This window comes from Chenopodium album, chromosome 4 (genome assembly GCF_948465745.1).
Source record: "Chenopodium album chromosome 4, dcCheAlbu1.1, whole genome shotgun sequence".
Lineage (NCBI taxonomy): Eukaryota > Viridiplantae > Streptophyta > Magnoliopsida > Caryophyllales > Amaranthaceae > Chenopodium > Chenopodium album.
Genome location: NC_137837.1, coordinates 75,711,923 through 75,738,276, shown reverse-complemented (window position 1 = coordinate 75,738,276; position 26,354 = coordinate 75,711,923). Strand labels below are relative to the sequence as shown.

Sequence of the window (26,354 nt, the reverse complement as noted above, 5' to 3'; positions counted from 1 at the left end):
AGGATATTATTGTGATATTATTGTGCATATTTTTAACATATCTTGTGAAAAGATATGATAGAATATGTTAGGTTATTATTCTCCTAGCATTATATATACTTGTATGATGGCCATTGTTATGAATGAGAAAACACAGTGATAATTTTGATGAATTGTGACTAATTTAACAACATCATTTAAAATCTCTATAAAGATTAGTAAAACACAACTCAAATCTCCAATGCAAAATTGACGAAAGACTTCAAACCCTTTTGAACCACCTTCCTAATTGATAATTCCAAAATAAAATTTAGCATACCAACTTTAAGAATTAAAAACCCAAAGAATAAGTTGGTAATAAATTCGCCTTCTCACATATATATGGATTGAATAAAGAAGAAAAAATAGATCAGAACATCGAAAGACAATACGACAATGTTCTTTAGAAAATATTCTAATTTCTTCACAGTTAGGGTCTGTTCACATTTACATAACTGAGCTAAACTGAATTGCTGGGCTGAACTGAATTGAATGGAGCTTAAATTAGATGAATATTTTATGACAGAAGAAAATTAGGAAATGATTTAAGCTGAACTAATTGAAGCTGAATTTAATTGAACTGAACTGAAATTAAGTGATTGTGTTAAAAAAGACTTTTAAAAATATGCGCATCCGGGGAATCGAACCCCGGTCAGTACCGTGGGAGGGTACTATGATACCACTACACTAGATGCGCTTCCTTGGCACATCACAAGCTCAGTACATATAAATATTAAGTACTCCGTAGTAAATATATATATATATAAAAAAAAAAAAAAAAAAAAAAAAAAAAAAAAAACAGTCTAATATTAATATTTTACGACGTTAAAGACTTGCAAAATTATAAATACCAAGTATTATGCAGAACGCAGACTCCTACATGGTGTCAATTTCTCATCTTTATGTGCATTTTTAGAAGGAGGAACTTCTTTAAAAACTACACTAAAATTCTAAAGATAAATTACGTGGTTTCTCTTATTACGGAGTAATATTGTTAGAATTCAGAGCTCTTAGAGATTGTTTGGTTCAACAAATTGGAATGAAACGGATTGAGAACCCATAAAGGAACTACATACTTTAATACCGTATAATTTAAAATGACAATTTTTACAATCGCATTTGTAATTCCCAGATATAACCCTTCTCCTTCTACTAAGCCCATCAGCCTACAAACACATTACCAACACTTCTACTAGTATTAATTTATCATCAGGCTCACTTCATTTCTTCTTTCACCATCACTACTACTAGACGTCTCTGTAACTAATTACCTAAATGTTTTGTCATTTCATCCATTGAAGGCAATCATAGATACAAGGGCTACCATAAGTCCATAACTCATAATATCAATTTTCACAATTGAAATTCAAGCATTATAATACTGGGGATTGATTTAGGATTTCAAATTAAATTAATTCCTTCATCCAAACACTACCTTACTGAATTCCAAATATACTACGTACGTCAATTAGGTATTATATAATCTAAAGATATTTAGTGATCGATAAAAACACATTCAACAATAAAGTATGTCATAAATTATTTTTTTATGATCTGATATGAACTTATTGTTTCTGATTTGATCTAAACTTTTTTTTTCCTGATTAAGTTCAAAATGAACTAAAACATGGCCTAAGTTTCAACCAAATTTGACAAAGTTCAATTAGTTCCAATTAAGTCTGAAAAGGTACAATAAGTTCAGCCTTTCTCCACTGTCCTCTCTCCTCCCTCCAAAAACCATAACCTCCATATTGTTGAATTTTGGAGGGACTTTCATCCAATTTTATCAGTGGAAAGCTCCCATCTTTGTTTTTTGTGTGTCTTTTCCTTTTTTTTTTTTTTTTTTTTTTTTTTTGTTTGCTATAGGTTTATACTTTATAATAAGTCTTCTTCTTTTAGGAGGAACGTTTCTCCCCTATAAGAATGGGCTTTTCTACTTTGTCATTTTTCTCTTTCAAAAGAAAAGGTTTGTTGTTCTTTTTTTGAGAGGGTGTTTGCTGGATTGCTGTAGAGTTGTTTCATGGTTAAATTAAGAGTTGTGCGGGATTGAAAAAGAGGTTAATTTATTGTAGATGTCGTATGACTTTTTTTTATTTATAAATCAATCTTTGTAAAATATTATGTGAGATATATAAAATATTTATTATAAAAAGTGGGTGTAAAAGTATGATAACAGTAAGTGAAATATAGTAAAAGGTTGGGTGAATGTAATATAGTAAGTAAATACGGAAACGTGCCAAGTATTATAGGATTTATAGGCAAGGTTTTTTTTCAATTTTAACAAGAAATTGATAAGGAGTATGTTATTTTTCCAGGGAATACAAAGTCTAGTTCATTACTGTAAAAGGATATGAACAGAATTAAAACGTTTCCACAGGTCCTGAACTGCTACAACTAAAACTGAGGGCTTGTAAATAACAGCACCTTGTGTAAGACAGGCCTTGTCAATTTGTCATATCGATGCCTTGATGGTCATATACAGTGAGCCCTGTCACTAAAATTTACAATTTGTAATTTTTCTCTGGTAGTTTCTCTAGCAATTCCGGTATTATTTCGAACAGGTCACCAACAAGCCCATAGTCCGCCACCTGCAAAACAAAAAGTATGCTAAGTTCAAATTTTTTTAAAAAAATAGCGTGATAGTAGCGTTCTGTGATAAACCTGAGTTGTTGGAACTTGGAAGGGACCAAAGGGTGACTAGAGATGATTCCTCAGGCATAATCTTCAATTTTTGGAAGGCAGCATCTAATACTAATTTCCATGCATAAATCATATCATACGAGTTTCGACTATATATGAAGTTCTTTATGTGCAACACGGAGAAAAGTGATCATACTAATTCCCATATTGGAGGGCCAAGTTTTATATCAGTTCTGAATTATCATGCATCTATATAACATGTCTTAACATGATCTATTCCGTGGCAATGTGTCAAATTAAAGTATGGATATTGCATTAGTTCCACATTGGCTCACCAATATGCAATCCAATTTATAATTCCTCATCAGTGAGAAAAGAAGGGGGGAGGAAGATGTACACTCATAATTGCTGTAATACAGCGTTTCCAGATGCAAATGTACTTTCATGAATCAAAGGTACAGAAAATCAAATATAAATGCAATTTAGCAATAAAGATAAGAAAACTGTTTTCCTACCTGGAATATGGGGGCATCTGCATCCTTATTTATCGCTACAATGACTTTGGAGTCTCTCATGCCAGCCACGTGTTGAATGGCTCCTGATACCCCAAAAGCCATGTACAGCTCTGGCGCAACAATTTTTCCTGTCTGTCCAACCTGAAACAAAGACAAAGAAAAAGTGGAAAAAATAAAACTCAAAGTTAAAAATGAACATGTTCAGTAAACTATATGATGAATAAATTTATATTTTTCAGTCCATAAGCACCAACATTGAATTGAGTGTTGCATACCATCAATGGAAAACTATCTAGAGAATCTACTATGGATCAAAAACAGAGATTGTATTGGCGATAAAAGCTTTCTGTCTGACTCAACCAAAATTTTACTTTACATTGTAGCCTCCTCATTTGTGAAGGCGTCCATGGCTCTATGCAATCTGGATGTTGATGTTGTCATAGTTATACCAGCATATTGTTGATATTTAATATTGTTGAAGCGCATAGGACATTTAATACTTTGTATTTGTTTAGCCTTCAGTCCTTCACCCCACCTACACCCCCTCCTCCCCCTCCCCAACAACACACACACAAAGGATGTATGAGTTTCTTTCTAAAATGTATTCTTTATATTCCATGCAAAATAATTACCTTAGTAGATTTGATGGCATTTTTTTTGAGTTCCAAGATTTTGAAACTAAGACTTATTTGAGCTCTTTATGTAGGAAGTGCTATCAATTTTAGAGGTACAATTTAAAAATGTTTCTGTTGATCTGTTCATAAAAAGCTTCAACCTGCACCCTTTTATTGTGAAATTACAAATATTAAACACAGGGAACTAGACAATGAAAACAAAAAACCTAATTTTAAAAGATGATACAGATCTTAGATCAAGCAGTCTACAAGCACAATAAGGATTCAGGAGCACTGATTTACCTGTAATTCATTGGGAATGAATCCTGCATCAACAGCAGCACGTGTAGCTCCAACTAGAAGGAAGCAAGGAAAAAACAAACACAGGTTAAATACCTGCTATGTTACAAATGTTAAGCACAGAAGAACTGTGTAAAAGATATTTAACTCAAGCTCAAAGTTATGTAAAGTAATCAACAAACATATGTTAAATGCTTTTAAATACCTGCTGCATCAAGTTTCTCAGCAAGCTTCTCGATCATCTTGAAATTCTCAGCACTTTTTAAACCTCGTCCTCCGGTCACTACAATGCGTGCATTTCCAAGATCTGGGCGCTCGGTTTCCTGAGTGCTACGCTTTACAAATCTAGATTTCTCCAGAATTTCTGCAAAGGAACTACCAGAATCAGAGCTCATAAAAACTATACTTACAAGCACAGATTTACATGTCATGACTCGGAAGTCGGAATTGTATAAGTCGCCATCCAATACCACCCTGACTGAGGCTCTCATTTAATATAATCTAAATCAAAATTAAGATGGCAATTGCTACCATCACTGCCAAGTGTGACAACAGAAAAGTTTGTATTTAAACTAAACACAGACCTTCACCAAAGGCTGAGAGATCAACCTGAGTAATGGGAGCAGCATCGGATCTTGTTTCAGATGCTGGAACTGGAAATGAAGGAGCACGGACAGTCAAGATGCATGGAGACTCACCAGTATATTTAACTGTACAAAGAGCATTTCCAGCATATATTGGCCTGTCATAGTCATCCACACATAAAATCCAGTGGGTTTTAAAATAATAGTCTTAGCAATTTTATCAAGAAGAAAAAGGAATATAACAATAAAATCCAAATTAGAACGATGGGTCAGATGCATAAACCAAGAATCTATTTTAGGTGGTCATCTACAAAGATCCTCTTCCTCCATTCACTTTTATACAGTGCTACATGCTTTTGCAAACCAACTTTCACTATATCATCCATTATTCACTCCCTAGATCCAAGTCATCTTTAGTCTCCCTCAACTTCTTTTGACAATTCCAATAGCCAAACCCTTCACCTTCATTACCAATGCATCATATTTTATTCTCCCTAAGATAATCTTTAATATTTGTAACTCCAACTTTCCCCGAATATCTACATTCCTAATTTTATTTTTCATAGTGTTACCAACTTAACACACATCCATCTCAACATATACATCTATGCTACATGTTTTTTTTTTTTTTTTTTTTTTTTTTTTTTAATGTACTCCTTAAATGTCCAACATTTGTCTGCTAGTTTTGTGAGATAACAAAAGCAGATAGTAGTAGTAAAAGTACCTCACAAATTGATGAGACCCAGATATCCCAGTTACATCAGTTACTGGAGAAACATCTAAAAGCGCAGCTGCACGGGGCAATATATTTTTACCAAATGAGCCAGAAGCAGCAAGAATATGTGTGTATCCACCTTTCTTCTGAACTAATTCAACCAGATTTGCCCAAGTTTCAGCTAAAGGATGCATAAATTTATCTGAATCGGCCACAAGCACCTACAAGACAAATCATTAGCACAAGCTTAGTACTGTGAAAGTTTTTCCACTCTACAAGTTCAAGGTACATACTTCTAAATAAGTTAAGGTAACCATGATGATCCAATCAAAAGGCATCTTTTAGTAAACCCAATGGAAGAATTGGCTTTCAAAAATACAAAGTAGAATTTTAGACAGCTGCTCAAGGCTTCTCAGAACAAAATAAAAAGGATATGACAAGTTTGTATGGTATACAACTCATTGCCAGCTTTTTCCAACTCTTACTAGAAAAACCACCACTATTCAGAAGGTAACTCCATGAAAACTATTGTTCCCAAATTACTAGATGTGACTACAAATGGTAGTGAAATAAAAACTTCTACTTCTATTGGCTATCTAGCTCAAATTTTCAGTAGTGTCAATAAGTTGCTCATTTCTTTGTTTTGTGTATTCTTTGTTTTACCCTATGTTACTTGGACTCGGATGAAGTGTCCAATTAGACACGGGTGTCCAAGTATCGGACTCGCCCATTTTCTTGAAAAAAACTGTGTTTTTAGTTAAAAATGAAGTGTCCAAGTGTCGGTGTCGGTGTCCGACACGAGTCGTGTCGACACGGACACGTGAGGTAAATGAAAGAGTCCGAGTAACATAGGTTTTACCACTTATCTCAAAATTCTTTGTTTGGGTTAACTTTGTTCAAATATTTTAAGTCATTGAAACCGCCAAGCGAATGATATTATCCTATAAGTCTACATTCAATAAGAAAAGGCACATACCTGCGAAACTAAGGGATGGCACAAGGAAGCATGTGTTGCAGCTTGTTGGAGAGAGGGACCAGAACCGGCCAATAGCATGGAGATCGAATTATCCTTACTTAAACACTTTGCAGCCTCTACAGAACTAATAGACGATGACTTGATGGAACCTCCTTCATGTTCAGCCAACACCAATGTGCTAATCTATTCCATTAAGCAGAAGATATAGCCTCATTAAACACAAATAAGGTGAGCAACTTCATGTATTCGACAGAGTCACAATATGATGATAATAATTGATGATTGATACAACATGTTACATGTATAGGCTATAGCCACTTTTAAAATAGAAATGACCTCCATGATTTAGCCACATTTTAAAAACTAGAGTAAGCATGCAAAATTTGGAAAACAAAGATTTGCTTATAAAGTTACAACATTTGATCAGTATATCAGAAAATGTAAAAGTTAAAAGAAGGAAGCAACAAACTACACGAGGTGCAAGCATTGCATAAACATATGATGATGGTCACAACAGCATAAAAATAGACAGTTGAATCCAGAAGACATGGAGAGAGCAATTACTGAGACAGGCCAAAACCAAGAACCACATTCACCAGACTCACATACCATTGTTTAATAGAAGAAAGGCGTTTAGTAAAGATAACAAATATCTAATACAGATATATGAACGATAACAACATTAAGGAGGAGCAAAGGGAAGCTCAGTTGGCAGGAGCTTCCCCTCTTGAATCCACATCACAGGTTTGATGTTCACCACGAATAAAGGGTTTGGGTGGGGTTTGTAGGTTAGTCCTCAAAGAAGGCAAAGCTTATTCGTTACCCAACAAAAACACACAGCAGGACCATTAACGAAATTTATTACTGAATTATGCACTCTTTTACAATATCTAATACAGAAACGTGACATTTCAAATCAATTTCACCATTAGACAATTGAAGCAATCATACAACCGCTAAAATAAAAACACACAACAGCAGTCAGACTATCTAGCACGGAGTCAGAACTTTAGAAGTGCACAGCTCAATCGAACCAACCTGGGAATCAAAGGAGCTAACAGCTAACTAAAATTTTATTGCAGTTTACTGATGAATAAACTGTGTAACAAGGAAATCCATATTCAAACTTTCGATAGCTAACCTTCCAAATAATTACATTAAACCATTACTTACTAGCATTGCAAGTAATCAGACCAAAAATATCAGCCCTAATTGACCATGAATTCTCCACAACAATCAAATATGTATTTCAGTGATTACTTTCAATTTCCAAACAACATCACATAATTTAAATTCAATTGATCAATCCAACAGTAAACTAAGTTAGAATTTAAACAGTCCAAACAATTACAAAACACAAAATTAACAATCAATCGATCAAAAAAACATTGTAAATTGGTTAAAATTCCAATCTAATACTAAAAATAAATTCGACAGTAATGCAATGATCAACTCCCTCACCCCTAGAACTTGAAATGATTGAAAAAAAAGAAGCTTACAAATCGTGAAGTGGTGGATTGTCGGAGAGAAAAGCTTGCGTTGCGAAGTCAGAAAGCCCTAAGCATTGCTCCAATCGCCATTGAAGAAGAAGAAGAAAGGGAGAGGTAGATTGGGAGGAGAGAGAGAGTAGAAAAACGTAAAGGATTTGTATTTGTACTTCTTATTTAAATTGCTCCTAATTACTAAATTGACACATGAAGATTGTACATGCACTAGTTTAATTGAAACTAGTCACATGATATGAGTCACTAAGCTTATCCATGTCCAGCAGTTAGAGTTTCCTTCCTGAATTTTGTTAACTCGAGTTTTTTTAGTACCTTTTTTTTCTTGATTCCACATACCTTATTTACCTCTCTCTCATACTCTATGTACCTTTTTCTTACACCTAATTGCTACCTTAAGCTCTAAAGATGGTTAATAGGTGGAAATCATTATCCTTAAATAGTGGTAATTGCTACATAAGTCTTCTAACTGAACACTTGGCAATGGTAATGGTTTAATACTTTAATCAAATCTGTTTACAACACACAAAAAATACTCTTATTAAACACGTTCTTAAAGTGGTTTGAGTATTACTACTCCCAATACATTTTATTTGTAACTTTTGAATATTTTATGTATCACAAATTATATCCAAAGTTGCACATAATATGACGCAGGTAGTAGATAATTTTTAACGTAAAAATCTTTTGACACAAGAATGGAGCATGGAGTATATCGGATCTTATCCTCCGCTTTATTGTTAGAATTGTCACATATTACAACAACCTTGTTTGGTAAAGAGATTTTTGAAAAGTTTATAATTATTGAACACTATTAGAGGTAAGCAATTTTAGAAAAAGGTCTTTATAAGAACTTTTTAAAATTAGCTTATTGAACAATCACTATGTGAAAAAACGAATTTGGCACCGGTTCAAACCCGGCCTAAGGCACCGGTTTGAACCGGTGCCAATGTGGGGGGTGCCAAAAACCCAATTTTTAGCACCGGTTCAAAACCGGTGCCATAGGGTCAAATAGGCACCGGTTAACCGGTGCCATAACTTCTCTTTTTTTTTTTTTTTTTGGGAATTAAAGTCAATTGGCATCGGTTAACCGGTGCCAATTCATGTATTTTTTTTTAGTTTGCTTTATTCACATACACACATAATACTTTATCCACTTAAATGAAATGAATATTGATCAAAATTGATCATTAAATAAGAAATATAATCAGAAACATATAACAAGCTTGAATACGAAATATATTGATGATTAAATTGTTATTTTACAATACAAAAAAAAAAAATTTACAACATCAAAATCCAGAAAAAAAAAATTATAACATTGAAGAAAAAAAAAATTACACATCAAAGAAAAAAAAAATTACAACATTGAAATCAAAATTCCAAAAGCAACACCTTGATTCTTCACCTGCATCAATTAAAACACCGACATTAATAAACTCACTGTAAACTAAAATTACGAAAATTAAGATTCAAACCCAGAAAAAAATTGAAATTCAAACCCAGAAAAAAAATTAAGATTCAAACCTAGAAAAAAAATTAAGATTCAAACCTAGAAAAAAAATTAAGATTCAAACCTAGAAAAAAAAATTGAAATCGCAAAAAAAATAAATCGAAAAATACCCAGAAATAAAAAAAACCCAGAAATGGAAATAAATTGAAATCGAAAAAAATTTGAAATCGAAAAAACCCAGATAAAAAATAAAAATTAAAAAACCTAGAAATCGAAAAACAAAAAAACAAAATCGAAAACAAAATATATTAAAATCGAATAAACAAAAACAAAAATCGAAAAAAAATTCAAAATCAAACATAAGAAAAAAAATATTACAGAAATCGAAAAATAAAATATCAAAATCGAAAACAAAACATATTAAATCGAATAAACAAAAATCGAAAAAAAAAAATCAAAATTGAAAACGGAAAAAAAATAACCCAGAAATCGAAAAACAAAAAATCAAAATCGAAAACAAAATGTATTACAATCAAAATCGAAAACAAAATGTATTAAAATCAAAATCGAAAAAAATAAATCAAAATCAAACCGGTTCGTGGTGTTGCATGTGCTCGTGGTGGTCTCCGTGGTGGTGTTCGTGGTGGTCTTCGTGGTGGGCTTGAAGGAGAAGGAAAAGGAGACGTGGTAGCGAAAGGGAAGGAGGAGGAGATGAGAAAGGGAAGGAGGAGATGAGAAAATCTGGTGAATGATGAGCGAAAGAGGAGGAGATGAGTGGTGAATGATGAGCGAAAGAGGAGGAGAGGAGAAGAGGAGGGAGAAAGAGAAGGAGAGAAGAGGAGGGAGAAGCGGCGAGATGAGTGTAGGGTTTGGGAGGGGGGTTTATATATGGGAGGGTTTTTTTTTTTAATTATAATAATGTTAAACCGTTTTTTTTTTAATTGAGGAGCGGTTCAATTGGCACCGGTTCAAACCGGTGCCCTTTTAGTTTTTGGCAACGGTTTGGTCTGAACCGGTGCCTTTTATATTTGTGTAAAATGGCGCCCAAATTTGGGCCGGTTTAGGGCACCGGTTTGGCCTGAACCGGTGCCTTTATGGGGGTGCCTTATTGTATTTTTCTACTAGTGAATTAACTTTTTTAGTATTTTTTTTTTTTTGGAAAATAAGATTTTATTACCAAAGAGAGAAAGTTACAACTTACAAGAGCTAAGTTATAACTACCACCAGAACACCACAAGACCTGTATAACAGGCCAACCCCCAAAAATCAGTTCTAGATCCTATCCTAGCCACCTTCTAGGAAGGGTTCTAGGAGGGGCCTAGAACAAACTGGACTCAGATTTCCAGCCACCTTCTAGGAAGGGTTCTGGAAACCAGGACCAGACAACAACACTAGCAGCAAACTACAAGGCAAACAACCCAAAAACCACCAAAACAACAAAAGCCTAAACATACAAAGGTTTTCTATTAGAGACAAGGCATCTACAAGCAAACTGCAAGCTTGAAACCTCTGCCAAACCCAGAACAACAGCACCTAGCAAGCACCAGACCAGCTGCCACCCAGAGCCAGCAAACAGCAACAAGAACAGAACCAACAGAAGAGCAGAACCAGCTGCCACTCTAGCCAAAAAACCAGACCAACAGCAGCAAATAAACTGCACCACCTGCCAAAACAGCAGCAACCAAAACCAAAACAGCAGCTCTAGCAGAAACCATAACAGCAACCGCAAACAACTGCAACAGCAACAAAACCAACACAGCACTGTAGCAGCATACAGAAACAGCACACAGTACAAAAACAGCAACACAGCAACAGAACCAGAACAGAAGCAGAACTAAGCAGCAGCATCACATCAGTTCAGCAGCAGGCAGCAGGCAACAGAACAGCAACAGCAGACCAGCTGCTGACTATCACAGCAGCTTAACAGTAGCAACATCAGCTGAGGAGCAGCAGCACAGGACAGCAACAACAACTGAACAGCAGCAGCACAACAATGCACCAACAGCAGCAAAGCAGCAAGGCAGCAGAGTAGCAGGGAAACAGCAGCAGAAAAGCAGCAGCAGCCTGCAGCACAACACCAGAACAGCAGAGCAGCAGGGCAACAGAAACAGCAGATCAGTAGCAGCCAGAAGCAGGACAACAAACCAGCAGGGCAGTAGCAGTAGCAGAGAAGCAGCAACCAGCAGCTTTATATATATATTTTTTTATAAAACTGAAAAAAGCTTCAAAGAGCAAACCAACAGCAACAACACAGCACTTAATAACCCAAAAGAGCAACAAAAGAAAAACCAGCAAAAACAAACCCAAAACTAGAAATCAGCACTCAGAAACTAGGAATCAGAAATATCAAGAACCAGCAACAACACCAGAAAACCAGAGAAGCATAAGCGGCCCTAAACAATCAAAAACTTGCTTCCCGCCGGGATTCTACAGACTGAATGAAAGACAATATCCCTAACAAGGGCATCAACAGATTTGCAGCACCCAGTAAACAAGACGGCATTCCTCTGAATCCATATACCATAAACCGTTTCAGTAAAGGCTACATGGATCACTTTTTTTTCAATCTGGAACTTCTGCAGATTTTCTTCATCCAATCAATCTCATCACTAAACTGCTGAACAGGCTTGGAAACATGTAAAAAATTTTAGTATTAAATACACTAAACCAACTACAATAAACATCTATTCATATTTACTTAACACTTTTATACGACCAACTATTTACAACCCGCTAATCAAATCATATAATATAACAAGCTAGTCAAACCAATCCATAACCTTTAAAAGCCAAATTCAAGGGTGAAGGTAGCTGATTTTTTTGCTTTTTCCTTAGGAACAGTGTAGTTCCGGTTATACCCTTACTTCCTGCCTATTTTTTTTTTTGCTGAAATCCCTTATGAACAGTGTTTTGACGTCCATGCCCTTCTTCTTTTTATTTTCTTTTTGATTTTTTTTGTTTCTGATAATATGTTTTTCGTTTTTTTTTAACAGAAAACAGGTTGCACGTGGAGCTGTTTGCTCATGTATGTGATGAGCTGTACACATCATCCTAAATCCTAATCCTAAACAGAGAGGCATTAAGTGGATTGTTATGGAGAGGAGAGACATTAAATGGATTGTTATGGAGAGGATCTAATTGTTATGGTTAATGTAGTTATTTGTTGTTGTACTTCTTAATTTTGGATTATTATAGCACCTTGTAATAAGAAATTGTAGCTGATTGTTAATGAACTCTGGTGGTTTTGAATTCGTACTTTGAACACTGTTACTTTAAAATTTCATATTGTGTTAGGTTGTTAATTTGCTAATTTTGGATTATTATAACACCTTGTAATGAGAAATTGTGGCTGATTGCTAATGAACTCTAGTGGTTTTGAATTCACAGTTTAAATATTGTTGTATTAAAATTTCAGGTGGTGTTGGGTTGTTAATCTAATTATTTGTTGTTGTGCTTGTTAATTTTGGATTATTATAGCACCTTGTAATAAGAAATTGTAGCTGATTGTTAATGAACTCTAGTGGTTTTGAATTCGTACTTTGAACACTGTTACTTTAAAATTTCAGATTGTGTTAGGTTGTTAATTTGCTAATTTTGGATTATTATAACACCTTGTAATGAGAAATTGTGGCTGATTGCTAATGAACTCTGGTGGTTTTGAATTCGCAGTTTAAATATTGTTGTATTAAAATTTCATGTGGTGTTGGGTTGTTAATCTAATTATTTGTTGTTGTGCTTGTTAATTTTGAATTATTATACCACATTGCCATGAGAAATTATGACTGGTTTAAAATAAATTCTTTTGGTTTTGAATTCGTAGTAGTTTCGATTAATGATGTTGTTATGTTGTTAATTTGGGTATTTTGCAAGGCTTGAGCCTTGAATTAGTTGTGGTAGTTTGCAGGACTTTCAATTAGCTGTAAATTTTGTTTACAGTATTTATTTTATGAATTAGTCAGGAAATTATTTACTTAAGTTTTATTTAAAATGTGATTGGAATATGGTTTGAAATTAGATGATGGATTTATGGTGATTGTTAGTGTGAAATTTGCTGAGCTACGTGGGTTGTAGTCTATTGCCTGTTGGTTAAAAGGTTGTTACTTGGATATTACAGTGATCATCTTAGTGACAGGGTAAAGTCGTATCCCCTAATAAAAAATAATTACCTAAATCTCTAACTAAAGTAGATAGGGAAGTAGGGTCGAACTCCACAGGGAAACAGATCTTTTTAATTCTAATTTATTATTATAATCTAAATTATTTAAGTAACCAATATTTATAATTAAGTAAGAAACTAAACTACTAAGGTTGAGAATAGGAAGAAAACAATATATGAAAGGATCTAGGGCATAGGTTCACCAATAAATAATACTCCAGGGTAAAACATAGTAATCAATCATTGACATTGCATAAATAACATGATTAACAGGCTCTCGCAATTTATTAATCAACATAGATCTAACAGGCTCTCGCAATTTACTAGATCTAAGTTCTTATTGAAAATAGCCTTTAATATCAAATTAACATCTGCTCGATTCATCAATTTAATATTGCTATACTTTTACAAGCCGCAATTGTAAAACATTAAAACAATCCAATAAGAAATTATCATGCAATACCAATAATCAATAATAGTCAATCATCAATGCATCAATTAACCAGATTGTAAACGCTACGTATTACAATCACACAATTAATTTAACGGTATTAAATCTCATCTCTCGAATCTTGACTTCACCATTTATAAATTAACTTGCCTATTGAAACTAGACCTAAACATTAATTCTCATCTCTCGATTCTTGAATCAATATTGTCAAACTCATGCGTAAAAGATAGGCCTAATCTAGTCACAGAGCATTAAATCAATCAATAGGAAATTAATCTAGCATTGATAATCAACAACAATAATTTACCCCTTCATATTATTTATTAGATCCCCATAAACCCTAGAAATTAAACTACTCACACATATTAAAAATTAAACTAATCAAAGTAATAAAATAAATCATGATGAAAGGAATAAAATAAATAACTAAGATTAAGGGAAGAGAAATCGTTACCAAAATAAATCTGGAATCAATGAAAGAATTAAGAACAAAGGTTTAGGGAGAGTTTATGAGAGAGAGAATACTAAGTAGAGAGAGAAAATCTAAGAAAGAGGATACTAAAATCGTATTACGGAGGAGTATTTATACTCCGTACAAAATCCTAAACTAAAGCAAATTAAAACGACGCTAATCGTCTCCTAAAAATACACGCGCCCGATCGGGCGAGGCACCGCCCGATCGGGCGCGCCTTTTTGTCTCTAATAGCAATCTCGCGCCCGACCGGGCGCGTCACCGGGCGCCAGCCATAGCTTCTCCCGCCCGGCCGGGCGCGCCTTCGGGCGCCAGCCTCTTTGGCCGGGCGGCTCATTTGGGCCACTATTTGGACTACGATTGGGCTCCAATTCTTCGGGCCAATCTGGGTTTCCTCTTTGGGTCTTGAATACTCGGTCCAAATGCCCCGGTATCACCTATACCGAGCCCTTAATCACCGGTTCGATGGCTCTAACCGACCCTGGGCTATAAAATCTGGTCGTGTTTCTCCAATGCTCGTGATTGCTCCAAAATATCTCGGGAAAATACTCCAAAAGCATAAATCCCTGCAAAAGTCAACCAAATCTACAAAAACACTAGAAAACACCAATTAGTAATAAAAGTGGCTCTAAAGAGTCAAAAACACTATTAATTATGACCAAGGGACGGGGGTAAAATACTATATAAAATAGACACATCAAACTCCCCCAAGTCAAACCTTTGCTTGTCCCTAAGCAAAGATCTCATCAATGAATCAATAAATATGCTTCACCCCAAAAAGTAAAAATCAAGCACAAACGATCCAGGGTAAATCAAATAAACATGCTTCAAAGTCAACCAATCAAATCCATCCAATTACCTTTCTTCCCTAACAATTGTCAAATAGAGCAAACCACAAGAGCATATAGAATTCAAGACTAGTGCTCACACACTCGACTCTCATTTTTGTGGCGAGTAAAAGATGTACTCAATCGCTCTCCATCCAACCCCTTTATGTGAACAATGCCCTCCCAACTCACACTCTCGTGTGTATAAAACAATGAACGCTCAACCTACTAGTCGACTCGAAATATGTCAAATCATAACTTGCATTGATAAACAACACTTTCACATTCATACAATTCTATGCACAAAGGTCGGAAGGTCTTTAAAGCTTGTAATGTAAGGCTAGGGTAAAGGGTAGGAATCATTTGGGAAAAAGTGAGAGTAAAGCTATGCTTAAGGGAGCAAATCCTAATAAAGCCCATGATCAAAATAAATAATGATCAACATCTCTTACATAACCAACTCTAACATCAACCAAAATTACTCCAATCATAATAAATAATCCCAACTCTTACAATTTCACTCATAAAAATATAATAATGAAGAAGTGGAGTGAATAATCAAACTTTATTTCTAAACTTGAGTTTTTCATTGAAGCTCAAAATTTTTTTTTTCTTTTGATCGACCTCCAACTAGAACATTTGAACATTGAACACTTTTCTTTTCTTTTGAAGTTCACTTATTTTTTTTACATTTTTTTTCTTTGAACTTCTATTTTTTTCATAACATCATGCTTTATTTTTTCAAGAAAATATAACTCTCAAACTCATCAAAAATAAACATGATCAACAACAAAACAACTTCTCAAAAGCCCACCCAAATTGTGCAAATAATAAGTACACTACAAACTCCCTCACCTCACTCACTAATAGCTCCCCCAAGCCAAGCTTGGGACTAGTAACCAATGGGGCAAAATAGGCTTGTAATGTGGCTAATAAACAATAAAAAGTCAAGGCAACAACATGGGTAGCAAGAAGGGAACAAATGTATCTACAATATCTGGAGGCTACCTAAAAGAACAAATGCCTTCATCCTCCACAATGTGCATAATAATGAATCATATAAATATTACTAATAGTAGCAAACCAATACTCAAATTCATTGACATACCAGGAATTATGGAACTATCACACATTCCTTACCAAATCAACTAGTCAAGCACTATATTCACAAGTAGTTGGACAAAATTGACGCATGTTAAAGTTTCAGGGCAATCAAACATCAAATCATGATCAACTAATCCACAATGCTATAATCAAATACCAAGAATCAAAACAAATTTTCTCAAGTATGGGGCACAAGGAAGCATAATTTATAATTCATTGGAACGTATTTTTGGATTTTTTTTATTTTTCAAATTTTTTTTTGTATTTTTATATATAAAGAAAGCAATAAAACTAACCTAGAAAGCAAGAAAACTAACCTAAGAAAACACACCAAAAATAAAAGAAAAGAGAAAAAGAAAAATGTACCAAACCAAAATCTCCCCCAAGCCAGAATCAGACAATGTCCTCATTGGCTCGGAAACTAGCCCAGCATAGCTAGTCCTCATCATCCTCGTCCATCGAGCCGAAGCCCGCACCTCCACTGCCACCTGCACCACCTGCACCAGAAGAGCTACCACCAAAATAATCAGCGTGAAAACTCCCCCCCCCCCCCCCGCCGGTCCCCCGAAAGGAATGTCCTGCCCGTACCCGAAAAAGGAAGAATAGTCAGTGTAAAAACCACGGGCAGTGGGATCCCTATCGTATCCCTGGGGTGGAGGCTGAAACCAGTCAGGGTGAATAGCGTCGTCGGGAATGTTGCCCCGACGAGCATAATCATCGTACATAGGGTAGAGAGCTCTACCTTGGTTCCTCTCTAGGTACCCTAACCTCTGGTCTAAGGAGCCTACCATCCTCCTAAGGTTAGTATGGGAATGCTCGATACGTCCTAGGGCCTGCCCTATACTCTGAAGATCCCAAACTGGGTCAGAGTCAACATGAGGGACGGAATGGGACATACGAGGTGGAGAGAAAGCCACCTCGGGCTGAGGCTGGGGTGGTGGAACTGGTGGTGGTGGTGCCTGCCCCCTAGCGTTGGCAACTAAAGCATCGTAAGTGTAAGAAAGTTGCCCTGGGGGAAAGGCGGTCAAGTCTGGACTGGGTAGGGGAAAAATGGGCAAAGGTTGCTCGTTCCCAGTCCGAATACACCAAAAGGGTGTCTGCTCGCTATCCGGTCTAACCCACCCCACATCCTCAAAATACCTAGCAGTCATGTAGGTATCTGGTCCGTAGTTGGTCAGCTGGTGGGGTCCGTCTACTACAAAACCGGCCTTTTTCACCGCTATTCGAGTGATAAGGCCACCTAAACGGATAGGGGACTTGGAAGTGGTGCTGGCTGTGGCATGCCTACTCAAATGGTGAACTATAAACCTGCCTATGTTCAATTTCCCGAACCCGTACACATAATGTCCTATGACAGCTAGTTCGTTAGTTTGAGCGTTATGAGGCTCGGCCCTACCTAAAAAACACAAACCCGCAAATCTTTGCCAGATTTTTGGGACAAGGTGGTGAATAGATTTGGTACTAGCATGTTGGGGGTCGGGGGCAGGTAAACCAGTCAAAGCATAATATAAGTCACCCATTTTATAGTCTGCATGCCACTGGTGAGATAATTCAGAATTTAATTCAAAAATTTTACAAAATTCAACAAAAGTTAAACTAATATTTCTATTATTTAACCTGAAAAATAAATTAGGCCCATTCCTACTACTAACAACATGAAAAGTGGACAGGAATTCATAGGTAAGTTCTCGGTATGTAGGATAGTGCATGTCAACAAATTTTCTCATGCCAATGTCATTCAAAAATCGTTTAACAAAATCATACAAACCAAATGATTCTAAGGTAGGGCGGTGTAACCACCGAGAAGGAATTACCTCACGACTAACCAAATGCTCTAGCCGTTCCTTTTGTTCCCGGCTCACAATCCGGATCGTCGGCCAATACGGGAGTTGCAAGTCCGGGTCGTATTCCTCCCTCGAACTGTAGCTCCTACCAAAAATGGATCTAGCCCTCTTTGAAGCCATGTTGAAGAAATGGGTCGAAAATTTATTGAATTAAAACTGAAAATTTTTTATATGAGAGTGAAGAGGATGAAGAGAGGATCACAAATATGTAACGAGTTTTGAATTTGGGTTGGTAATGGAGGAGAAATCTTAGAGAGAAGTTAGAGAAAATTTGAGTTTGAGAGAGAGAGAGTAATGAAGGAAAGAAGAAATGAAGAAAGAAAGAAGAAAAGGGGGAAGAAAAAAAAACGCGGAACCTACTCGCGCCCGGTCGGGCGATCTTCAATATTTAGAGGCTGGTTCTCGCGCCCGATCGGGCGATCTAATTCACCCAACTTTCGCGCCCGGTCGGGCGCCCTTCGCCTGATTGGGCGATCAGTAGGCCAAAAATTTCGCTCTTCTCGCGCCCGATCGTGCGAGGCTTGCCCGATCGGGCGGACAATTAAGTCCGTAAACTTCAAATTTTGCGCCCGGTCGGGCAGCCTTTGCCCGATCGGGCCAAATTTCTTACTTTTAGAGCTTTGCTCTCGCGCCCGATCGGGCGAGCTTCGCCCGGTCGGGCCCGAGACTAAATCGGGGATTGTTAATTTTCTTCTTTTCTCCAAAAATTAGCTTACTCTTTTCCTTCAAGCCTGTACAAACACTTATAAAACTCATTAAATTCCCTCATCTCTCCTCTCATAAGAAAAAAAGAAAGGAAAAACTAGTCTAAAAAACATTAAAAATACGGGTTACCTCCCGCAAAGCGCTGGTTTATCTAGGTCCCGCACGACCTTCTTACCAAGTACAATTTCTAGGACCCTTGGCCTAACTCTTGATCGGGTGGTTTCTCACCCGGTCTAGCGATGTTTAGGCTGCGATGCGGCTTCCTGACGTAACCTGTGGGACGCCAAGTCTCCTTATCTGGTGGATCCTCCTTGACTTGGAGTGGGGGATCTTCAATGCTACGCACTAAAAACCCTTCTTCGATCGAATGTTGCTTCAAATTGTCATTGCGTTCAACACTTGCAACTCGATCTGGCGGAACACTTACCGTAGGCTCGATTCGCACAACTTGCTCGATCGGTTCCACTTGTTCATCCTCGAAACCAAGACCAACATTGTAGAGTGCTCTTTCTATTGCATCGACTTCCTTCTGCCATTTGTCTATCTCATCTGAAAAAGATGCAACACAAGATACCGCCTCCAAGGGATCTTTTTCAAGAGCTTGGGGCTTGTTAGAATAATTTACAACCACATTAACACTGAAACATTTCTCCTCAGTCATGGAGCTTTTAGGGGCATTATTTAGATTAAAAACAACTTTATCATCCCCTACTGATAGTGTTAACTTACCACTTCTTACATCTATGACTGCTCCTGCAGTGTTAAGGAATGGTCTACCCAAAATAATTGGGGTTTGCATATCCTCAGCCATATCAAGAACAACAAAATCTACAGGTATATAAAATTTACCTACTCTAACGGGGACATCCTCTAAAACACCTAAGGGGTATTTGAAAGTACGGTCGGCCATTTGTAGAGTTATATTGGTAGCTTTTAACTTACCCATATTCAACTTGGAGCACACAGATAATGGCATGACGCTAACATCACTAGCACCCAAATCACATAATGCATTATCAATCAAGAGATTGCCGATATGACAAGGGATAGAAAAACTACCCAGATCTTTTAATTTAGGTGGAGACTTATTTTGAAGCACGACATTACACTCTGCAGTGAAAGCTACTGTCTCTACCTCACTAATAGACCTTTTTCTCGTCAAAATTTCTTTCATAAATTTTGCATATGAGGGGATTTGTGTGATCAATTTAGTAAAGGGAACTGTTACCTTCAAATCTTTAACCACCTCCAGGAACTTACCAAACTGCTTATCCAAGTTTGTCTTCAATTGACGATTGGGGAAAGGAAGTTTGATGATTGGCTTTGGAGCATTCTTATTCTTGTCTGGAGTAGCCACCTTCTCTGGAGTTGTACCCTGCAATGTAGAATTAGATATGTTAGTATTATCTTTTAGCCCTGCAGGGCTATCAACTACATTGTTTGGTTTAATGGAATCAAGATTAGCATTATTTGATAAAACAGGTTCATCAACTCTAAGCATAGAGGGCCCTTCATAGTTTGAACCACTCCTTAGAGTAATTGCAAATGCTTGATCCGTAGGCCTAGTCGGCTGTGCCGGCAAGGCTCCCTGTTGGCGTGCTTGTAGAGTAGCGGAGAGTTGCGTAATTTGATTATCTACAATTTTATTATGCGCTAGAAGTTTATCAATTGTCGCATCACTACTCTCCATGTGCTTTTGCATATTGACCAACATTGCTCTAATTTCCACCAAAGAAGGGTCGAAAGATGAGGAGGGTTGTTGTGGTTGGTTCTTCTGGCTAGCATTGGGATGATAATATTTCTGCTGCTGTTGTTGTGGCGCCTGTGGTTCTTGTGGTGGTGGATTTTGAACATTAGTGCTCTGGTAGGAAAGGTATGGATGATTCCGATACCCAGGATTGTAAGTTTTGGAGTATGGGTTGTTCTGCCTATAAGCTTGGAAGGCATTAACTTGCTCCACGGAACTCCTGCAATCCTGCTCCCAGTGACCTACAATACCACAATTTTCACAGAAAGCCTCATTAGAATTATTATTAATTGCAGAAACATTGACTACATTAGCAGTACTCAGATTATCTAATTTTTGGCAAATAGAGGTCAGTTGAGCTTGCAAAAAGGATACAGAGTCGACACTATGCTTTCCCTTGTTAGCAAATCCTCTGGGATTCCTATATTGGGAATTGTGTATCGCCATATCTTCAATAACCTGACCTGCATCATCAACATTAAGATTCATAAATCTTCCACTAGCAGTAGAGTCTAAGATTATTCTAGAGGAATTTCCAATGCCGTTATAAAAGGCTTGGATTAACTGCCATTGTGCTAAATTATGGTGAGGGCATTCTCTTTGTAAATCCTTGAACCTCTCCCAAGCCTCATATAAAGACTCATCGGCTTCTTGGGCAAAGTTCTGAATCGCACTCCGTAGTACTGTTGTTCTCTCTGCAGGATAATACTTGTTATAGAAATTCAAAACAAGAGTTTCCCAGTCAGTTATACCAAGTGTAGTTCTATTTAAGCCATTAAACCACAATTTAGCTTTTCCAGTTAAAGAGAAGGGAAAGAGAATCTCCCTGATTTGGTCTTGAGTGACCCCAGCTTGCCTGATGGTGTTTCAATATTGACAATAGTCGGCAATGTGAAGATTCGGGTCTTCACCCTTGGCTCCACTGAATTGCTTCCTCTCTATCATCGTTATAAATTGAGGTTTGATTTCGAATTGAACCCCATCAAGGGCCGGAGTAGGGGTGAGATGTGGAAAATCCGTAAGCTTTGGTTGTGAATAATCACTAAGCTTCTTTGGAGCCGTCATCTCTGATTCTGCGTCTGATGATGCCTCTAAATCGCTGGAATCAGTTGGAGGATCGCGGTGATTATTGTTATTATCACCAGAATCCGCCAGGATTTGCTTGTAGAAGTTTTTCTGTCTATGAAAGGAACGTTCGATCTCAGGATCGAATGGGATGTAACCTGATCTGGAACACCTGGGCATAAACAAAAACTAGAAGCAAATATGAGATTTGTCTCAGAGAAATAGCGCTCTCTGAGACAAAAGAGAAATAATCTAGACTACAAAAACAATCAGAAATAAAAATAAAACCGTTTCCCCGGCAACGGCACCAAATTTTGACAGGGTATAGTCGTATCCCCTAATAAAAAATAATTACCTAAATCTCTAACTAAAGTAGATAGGGAAGTAGGGTCGAACTCCACAGGGAAACAGGTCTTTTTAATTCTAATTTATTATTATAATCTAAATTATTTAAGTAACCAATATTTATAATTAAGTAAGAAACTAAACTACTAAGGTTGAGAATAGGAAGAAAACAATATATGAAAGGATCTAGGGCATAGGTTCACCAATAAATAATACTCCAGGGTAAAACATAGTAATCAATCATTGACATTGCATAAATAACATGATTAACAGGCTCTCGCAATTTATTAATCAACATAGATCTAACAGGCTCTCGCAATTTACTAGATCTAAGTTCTTATTGAAAATAGCCTTTAATATCAAATTAACATCTGCTCGATTCATCAATTTAATATTGCTATACTTTTACAAGTCGCAATTGTAAAACATTAAAACAATCCAATAAGAAATTATCATGCAATACCAATAATCAATAATAGTCAATCATCAATGCATCAATTAACCAGATTGTAAAGGGCTCTCGCTACGTATTACAATCACACAATTAATTTACCGGTATTAAATCTCATCTCTCGAATCTTGACTTCACCATTTATATATGATCGTGGAATAGGAATAGGTGAGGAACTTAATTAGCTTATCTTAATTAGGTGGCTTTCTGGTGTAAATTCCATGAAATCTACATGAATTAATATATGATCGTCTTCATTTGTATGCATGATTGCAATTGATTGTATTACCAAAATATTGTACTAAACCTTGGGAAAATAACATTGGACATTATACATAAAGATCATGACAAAGCTATTGATAATTCATAGATTGTACTATGTGGATTTATAACATTGTTCCTTGGTTAGCCTGATGGGAGTAATTTTGAGGCTGAAATTATTGCAGTGACACTTTTAGATTGTTTTTCATGTTTTGGTGTTGAAATTTAATGTCAGTGTTGTTAACAGTTTTAGTTCTATCATTTGAAGAGAATGGTTGCTAAAAAAAACAAAATTTTGTTTACTCATGGTCATAATACAGTGAAGGGGAAATGAAAGGGAATACGAGATTAGATAGTGTGGTATTATGAGATAATTAGTTTAAGTGTTTGTGTTAGGATTTAGTGTGGTTTAATATTATTAGGTTGGTTGATTGGGTGTTTAGGATAAAATGCTATGTTTGTGGTTGAATATGGATAAAATGAAATTTTGGCTTTAGATTAATTGGTTGTTTGTTGATGCCTTGCTGTTAATGCCTGTGGATGGTGATTAATAATGTTGGTATTTTGAGTGGTTAGTTTATTTTAGTTTTGATGGCTTTGTTTTGATATCTGTTGTGAGTTGTAAACAAGTATTGATGAGAATGGGTTGCTAAAAAGAATATAATTGTGTTTAGGAATGGTCATGATACAGTCAAGGGACAATCAAAATGAAGCCTGGATTAGATAACGTAGTATTATGATCTAATAAGTTTGAGTGTTTGTGTTAGGATTTATTGTGTTTTTATCTAATTAGCTTGGTTTGGCAGATGTTTAGGATAAAGTGTTATTATTGTGACTAAAAATGGATAGAATAGATTTTTGGCTTTAGAGTAATGGATGTTTGTTGATGGTTTCGTGTTAATGCCCATGGATAGTGATTACTGGTGTTGGTATTTTTATTGATCTGTTTATTTTGGTTCTGATGATTTTGTTCTAATTTCTGATGCAGGTTGTAAACAAGTGTTGCTGATTGCTTTGCTAGCTAGCTGTAAAATTTGCTGTGAGTGCTCATTTTCATCTGTTAGTTTTAAAGTTTTAATGTTCTTGGGAGATGTCTGTTTGGTATGCTATTGTTTGGTTTATGCATGTGTTGCCATGATCGAGTGTGTTGCTGCTATATGTTGTTGTTTTGCGCTGCTATTATGCTTGTTTCGTATGTGTGTTTGCCTTTCAGAGTTTGTTGTATGGTGGAACTGTGCTATTTCGTGCTTTAAGGGTGTGTTCTGTTTATTGTTGTAGGGAATATTTCAAGCATTAAACCCCTAGCTTGAACCCCACTGTGATCATACACTAAAGTACGGTGGCGTCCAAAAGGGAAGAAGATAGAGCAAAAGAGTCGCCAACAAGTTTTAGGAACTTGTAAACCGTTCACAGGATGAAGGTTACACCCCTTAACGATCCAAGAGATCGTCAACTCCATAAGGTCTAGAACCAAATAAGGGTTCGGGGATGAAGGTACAAATCCAACCTAAAAGAGATTGAACCTGCCCTAATAATAGACCTCTACTTTATTCTGATCGTATTCATGTGCGCTTTCTAATTAACATGCAATCAATAGGATTAACCCTAAACCTGTTTAATCTATGTTGGTTGAATTTAATGCACAAATAAATCTATTATTGGCGATCACTTGAAATCATAATCAAATTAACCCTAACAAGATTATTAATTATCTTATTAAGCGTGATTACAAGCACAAATTCCCTTTAAACATGCATAAAAGGCGTGATCAAGCAATAAAAATAAATATCATCAAGCAACATAATAATAATCAAAATAAATATCATCATTATAAAATTATAATCATAAAAATAAATTATAATTAAAACAATCATAATAATCATAATATCAATAATAATAATGATCATCACAATAACAATTATAATAAATATTATAATCATAAAATCATAATCATAGCAATCATAATTAATAATAATTATAATAATTATAATAATATTCATGTTAAAGCATAATAATAGCAAGATCCTAGGCATGATACTAACAAGATTAATAACAAACCCTAGCATGTCACTAAGCAATAAAAATCAAATCTTTAACCCTAACATGATACTAACAATCATAAATATTAGGAAGAAAATAGGAAGCATCGTAACAATCATATTTAATATTAAAATTACCCTAGACATGATACTAGGAATATCATAATAACAATATAAACACGATTTCTACATCATAATATCAATAAATCAATTAAAGCACTTACTTTGATGCCTCGTACCTCTTTCTAATAACAAAATACACGCGTTAGTAACTTCAAGGAAAACAATAAACAAACAATCAAATTAAATAATTGAAATAGAGATTTGGGACCAAACCCTCAGAAATTAAACCTTTCACGTCTAAGGCGAAGGCAACTTCGAATATGGCTAGGTGTTTCTAGATCTTGTGAATGCGGAATTTTGTATGTGAAAACAAGGTTTGGAAAACGGAAAGAGAAGGATGATTGAAATAATCAAGAAAAACTTGATGAGAATTGGTGAATGATTAAGAGAGAATTAATGATTGCGAATGAAAACTGATTGTAGGTGAATATAATTGAAAAGCTCGTTGTTGATGATGAAGACGGAGTTTTTAATACGTTATTTATAGAGAAATCAGCCAAAAAGATAAAATATCAAAACAGAGCACTTGGCGCACGTAAAACGAGATTGGCGCACGCAAAACAGAGCTGGCGCTAATTGGCGCCAAGCGCCAATGGCTGGCGCCAGGCCTGTTTTTGACGCGTTTTCGAAAATTAGATAAGTTTGCCGTACTGGAGGATAAAACCGTATCTTTTCCTCGAAAATGCTATTTGATTTTAATTAAAACTCTGAAAAGTCAACACAAGTCAATTTATCAATGCTAATTGAATTAGGAATGAAAAGAACCTTCTAGAAGAATCTAGAAGACTAAAATCATTCCTAATTGCATTAGGAATGATAAATCATATTAGGCCCTCCCCTAGATCATTGGGCCGTATATAAGGCTCAAACCGGGCCCAGTTTAGTAAATTGGCCATAACTTCCTCAATATTCATCGGAATTGGGCTTATAATATATCGTTGGAAAGCTCTTGTCAAGCTCCATCCAACTACACTACTATTGGACCCATATCATGGACCAACCAAAATGGATTGGCTGTTTTCTTAAAATAAGTTTTCAAAAACAGAGAGAAGAGAAAAGAAATTAAAATTGTCCGCAACACTAAACTTTCCACACTTTCACTTCATTCGATTATGATTCGACGTGAAAGGCACTCATCACCGGGTTTGGTTTTGGGGAGACACAAATGGGTGTCTACAGTTGTTAGTTTAGATTATATTTTAGCTAGCTTTAAAGTTGTGGTATGGTGACAGTAGCAATATATAGCTTTGGTCATGGATTAAGTTCATTTGTAAGGTCTGGTAGGGTGTTATGAGTGATAGGCTGGTTCCGTGACCAGCTGTCGTTGTGCGCTGTAGTTGCTTAGGTTCTGATGGTCTCAATTGGTTATGCACACAAGTAATGAGGCCAAAAACGTTGAAAGTGACCATTTCGTTTCAGTGCTTGCTGAACCAGGTTATTGGATTCC

The 26,354-nt window shown here is 36.0% G+C and overlaps 1 protein-coding gene and 2 non-coding genes across 4 annotated transcripts; 1 reads left to right on the top strand and 2 right to left on the bottom strand.

Annotated features, from left to right (window-relative positions):
• Window positions 1-644: 644 nt before the first annotated feature.
• On the bottom strand, window positions 645-715 carry TRNAG-CCC (transfer RNA glycine (anticodon CCC)). The gene has a single exon. It is a non-coding gene; the product is annotated as a tRNA-Gly (tRNA).
• Window positions 716-2,238: 1,523 nt separating this feature from the next.
• LOC145629360 (electron transfer flavoprotein subunit alpha, mitochondrial-like) lies at window positions 2,239-8,017 on the bottom strand. 2 transcript variants are annotated; one of them, XM_081681938.1, is made up of 8 exons: window positions 7,862-8,017; window positions 6,363-6,545; window positions 5,396-5,607; window positions 4,672-4,829; window positions 4,293-4,451; window positions 4,091-4,143; window positions 3,174-3,314; window positions 2,239-2,606 (listed from the first exon to the last, which is right to left on the bottom strand). In XM_081681938.1, exons 2-8 carry the CDS (start codon window positions 6,438-6,440, stop codon window positions 2,520-2,522), a joined length of 888 nt encoding a protein of 295 aa, XP_081538064.1. In that variant the 5' UTR covers window positions 6,441-6,545; window positions 7,862-8,017; the 3' UTR covers window positions 2,239-2,519. The 2 variants fall into 2 exon arrangements, with proteins under 2 accessions (XP_081538064.1, XP_081538065.1); XM_081681939.1 differs by having other exon boundaries at window positions 4,786-4,829.
• A 13,183-nt stretch (window positions 8,018-21,200) lies between these two features.
• LOC145629558 (small nucleolar RNA R71) lies at window positions 21,201-21,307 on the top strand. Its single transcript, XR_014111723.1, has one exon. It is a non-coding gene; the product is annotated as a small nucleolar RNA R71 (small nucleolar RNA).
• Window positions 21,308-26,354: the final 5,047 nt, after the last annotated feature.

Coding starts and splice junctions, on each gene's coding strand:
- LOC145629360 (XM_081681938.1), bottom strand. CDS start 6,440: ATGCTATTGGCCGGTTCTGGTCCCTCTCTCCAACAAGCTGCAACACAT. Junction 4,144..4,292: donor TGAGAAACTTGATGCAGCAG/GTATTTAAAAGC, acceptor GCTTCCTTCTAG/TTGGAGCTACACGTGCTGCT. Junction 3,315..4,090: donor TCATTCCCAATGAATTACAG/GTAAATCAGTGC, acceptor TCTTTGTTTCAG/GTTGGACAGACAGGAAAAAT.